At 41.5% G+C, this 3,773-nt stretch overlaps 2 protein-coding genes across 2 annotated transcripts in view; one reads left to right on the plus strand and one right to left on the minus strand.

Annotated features, from left to right (window-relative positions):
• Nucleotides 1-1,520, plus strand: part of LOC107097532 (solute carrier family 22 member 8-like) — a 17,760-nt gene extending 16,240 nt beyond the window's left edge. Inside the window, exons 6-7 of the mRNA XM_015394700.1 lie at nt 134-385; nt 463-1,520. Coding sequence (XP_015250186.1) covers nt 134-385; nt 463-535 — 325 coding nt within the window. The 3' untranslated portion in view covers nt 536-1,520. The remainder of the gene's footprint in view (nt 1-133; nt 386-462) is intronic.
• A 310-nt stretch (nt 1,521-1,830) lies between these two features.
• Nucleotides 1,831-3,773, minus strand: part of sh3yl1 (SH3 and SYLF domain containing 1) — a 15,161-nt gene continuing 13,218 nt past the window's right edge. Inside the window, exons 6-7 of the mRNA XM_015394701.1 lie at nt 2,819-2,851; nt 1,831-2,635 (exon numbers count right to left, since the gene is read on the minus strand). Coding sequence (XP_015250187.1) covers nt 2,433-2,635; nt 2,819-2,851 — 236 coding nt within the window. The 3' untranslated portion in view covers nt 1,831-2,432. The remainder of the gene's footprint in view (nt 2,636-2,818; nt 2,852-3,773) is intronic.

The following is a 3,773-nucleotide window of genomic DNA, read 5'->3' on the forward strand; positions in this document are numbered from 1 at the left end:
TAGATCTGAAAGCCACTTGGCTTCAGGGTGTTTATGTTTTAAACTAGAATGACTGAAAAATGTTTAAAATCCTGCTGAGTGTCATAAACCGATGGGTAAAGGGACACCAACGTCCTCCTCTTCCTGCCCCCAGACAGCGCTGCTTATCTCTGGTCAACCTGTCGTACCGCCTCGGTTGTCTGGTCACCACCTTCGTCCCGCCCAGCCCCACCGGCGCCATCTCATTGGCTGCGATGGTGGTGTACAGCAGCGGACCAATCGTAGGCTGCGGCCTGTGCCTCCTGCTCCCAGAAACCAGCGGGGTGCCGCTTCCCGACTCATTGGAGGACTGCAACAGGCAGCCCAAGAACCAAGCGGCCAGCTTCAGCGCCCTCTGGAGGCCACGGTGACAACAGCTCCAGGTCAAAGGGCAAACGGTGACCGACTGTTACTGACAGCCTGTTCTCTTCTGATTGTTGTCAGGAAAACCAAGACCACAGAGATTCCTCCACCAGAGAAGGTCGACGTCCAGACACCAGACGCACCGTTCCTTTAACGAGGAGAACGATGGTCTGCGTTGGATTCTACCTCAGACTGCAGGAACCTCTACAGCTCAGACGGTTGGGTTCTTCTGAGGAAACAGCAGACTTGGTGTTTGTTTATCGCTGAAATGAACGGATCTAAAACAGTCTGCTGGTTCGTCTGCAGCCCGGATCCGGTTCCACTGACAGAACCTCATTCCTAAACACGGTCGGGTCCGGACTCATGGAGACCTGAACGCTACGGAAACAACTAAACTGGTGGAACTGCGCCCCCAACTGGTCAAAATATAAAGTGGGCGCATCAGGATATTTCAATCATGTTTATAGTTTGAGCCGTGATTTGATTTGTGTTCTTTCTAGTATTTTGGTTAAAAAAAAAAACATTTACTGCATTTGTGAGGAGCTGAGGTTTAATTCCTGTAGTTACGGCATCATCTGCAGGAAAAGATGTCTGACCTCTGCCTGCGTGAGAGGAGTCTGGCTGCAGAGCTGCGCTGCGATGATAAACTCCCCGTGAAGCTCGCTTCCTTTCAAACCCAAGCGTTATGCTGAAAAACTTATTTACATGCACAATTTTACTCCCATCTGGAGTAATAGATATGTGCTACATAGAATTTAATCATCTGAGCGCTGGATGAAAAGGTCTGTAAGATATTTCATAAAAGACGGTGGAGGTTGGATGTCCCAGGAGGATTTTTTGCTTATCGTATAATTTATACTGCTCCTTTGCTCAGTTTAACTGCATAAACTCTAATTTGGCAGCAAACCCATGCTGCACTATTCCTGAAGACGGTGCAGGAGATGACATTTTGCAGGTCTGCGACAAAAGGTCCCGACGGCGCAGGTCTGCAGACAGACTCTGACAGACTGGGACCCCATCACTCCTCCACTCAGCACTGGAGTACCTCAAGGCCCCGTCCTGAGCCTCCTTACCGTACAGTTACATACGGAACATGGCGTCCAGCATCTGATAGCATCCAGCAGAGACTACTAGTCTTTATTCATCAGTCATTGCCAAACCAAAATTAAGCAGGACGACTTTAAGGTAAATTCACTGAGGATGATCATAACACTGTAAAATAGATGATGGGAGGGGTTTTTTTTGTGCTATGAAGGGGGATTAAAGGGGGGGTTGGGTCTAAGGTTGCAAGGTGCTAACGAACCCTTTAGCTAAAGAAACTGTGCCTTTATTTTGTCCATTTTCCTTTTTACGTGAATCTCATCGTGTTTCCTTTGAATGCAGCAACAATAAATGTTATTTTCCATAAACCTGAATTTCCCAGATTCTGTTTCTTTATTCTAACAGATCCAACTTTCTGAAACATTCATCAGACAAGAAGCAGCAACATTAATCTTTAACCCTTAAACTGAGTTTATTAACAATGTTCCAGGCAAGAAACCAACACCCAACATAACAGCACAATCTGTAACAGAAATAACTATTTAAATCCTATTCTCTCTAAAACTTTCACCAATAACTAAACATTTCTCATTCTAGATGACTGAGGTTAAAATTAAAACCACTGTGCCCTGTGAGTCTAACCCCCCCTCTGCTGTAATACTTGTAGAAATATAACATCTAGAACTAATGAAAGGCAGCGGAAGATATTAACTTCTAATGTTTAAAAATAAACCTTCATTAACCTGAAAAAATAAAGTGTTTTTAGCTCCAAAGTGTTTAAATTCTAATAAACCCAAACCCGGTAAAAAAGGTTAAAATCCCCGCAGATCTACAAACTATACAAACGTTTCTGCTGTACGGACAAAATACTGAACGACTGAGAATAAAAACCGTCAATTACTGAATGAATTTTTTTAAAAGATCATCATTAAGAGTGAAATCTTCCATTTTTCTTCAGAACCTGTAGTTTTCGCTCCTCCAACACTCCATCCCACCTCCAGGGGGCGACGTCAGTACGTGACAAAGTTGGCGGGAAATATCCCAACATTCCCGTTGTCCAGTTTCCCTTCCCACCAGTCGTACTGGGAGTCGGTCTTGGTGATGACGGTGATGCGGTCCCCGGGAACGAAGCTCAGGTCGCCCGGCTGCTGCCCGGTGAACGGATGGGTCGCCGTGACGACCAGAGAGCTGGTGGCCCCGCCCACTGTTACATCTGCGAGAGAAAAAAATGACATTTTCACATTAAACTTCCCGTCATATGAAAAAATATGCTAAATTCCCAACACTGAACCAACTAGATAGAATTTATTTACTTTAATGGGATTTTATTTCTTAAAAAATATATATATAAATAAAGTCAGAACTTCAAAACATTAAACAATAAATAAATAAATACCGTAGCTTGGAGGATTGATGGGGTCGAACTGACCTGGAAGAGTAAAAACATGAATCATTTGTATTTTTTCCTACATTTCTGTATCAGACACTGAATTCAATCCAGAAATATCTCCTTTAGTTTTAATGTATTATTATGCAGATTTTTAAAAATTACTTATTTAATTTCCTCAAAAGCCATTAAAGCAAATTAAAAGTTAAACTTTTATCTTAAAACAAAAGGGCAGTAAAATGAAGAATACCAGATCTGTTGACTGAAACTATTTTCCACTGTAGTACAAAAAAAAAAAAAAATGGCTAAATTTATTTTAAGATGACCGTTTTGGTCTGGAATGTTGTAAATTTGCTAATTTGTGTATAGATCATCATCTATTAGATCAGATTTAGGGTTAATCAGCTGATCTTAAAGCTTGGAAATACCAAGTGATTAGCATTCATGCAAATATTCAGACTGCAGAGCTAAATGCTGGACGTTCCTGTTCAAAGGGAGTTTTTCCTCTCCACTGTCGCTACAAGCATGCTTAGTGTGAGGGATTGCTGAAGAGTCAACGAGTGGCTGCTGGTGAACTGTAAAGTGCCTTGAGGTGACGTGTTGTGAATTTGGTGCTATAAACTGAACTGAATTTAAACGTATGTAGCGTCATGCTAACTTTAGCTGCTAATAAAAGAGCCTCCTGTACTTCCTTTGATATCTGAGTTATGACATCACTGCAACATGATTGGACAGTTTTTCCCAGGTCATAAACTCTGGGCTCCATATAGAAAACATTGTAGCATCTAGATGTCCTGCTTTTACCAATACTTAGAAAATAGAAACAAGCAGAATAGGGGAAAATTAAAGAAGGTTAAAAAAATTAAGAGATTTGTTGACAATTGTTAACAATAAAAATTTTGTTAAAACATTTTGTTAATTCATTACAATATGTTGGAAAACATAATTTCTCATCCAAAGTAAC

The sequence above is a fragment of the Cyprinodon variegatus genome, unplaced genomic scaffold, assembly GCF_000732505.1.
Source record: "Cyprinodon variegatus isolate N-32 unplaced genomic scaffold, C_variegatus-1.0 Scaffold705, whole genome shotgun sequence".
NCBI classification, from domain to species: domain Eukaryota; kingdom Metazoa; phylum Chordata; class Actinopteri; order Cyprinodontiformes; family Cyprinodontidae; genus Cyprinodon; species Cyprinodon variegatus.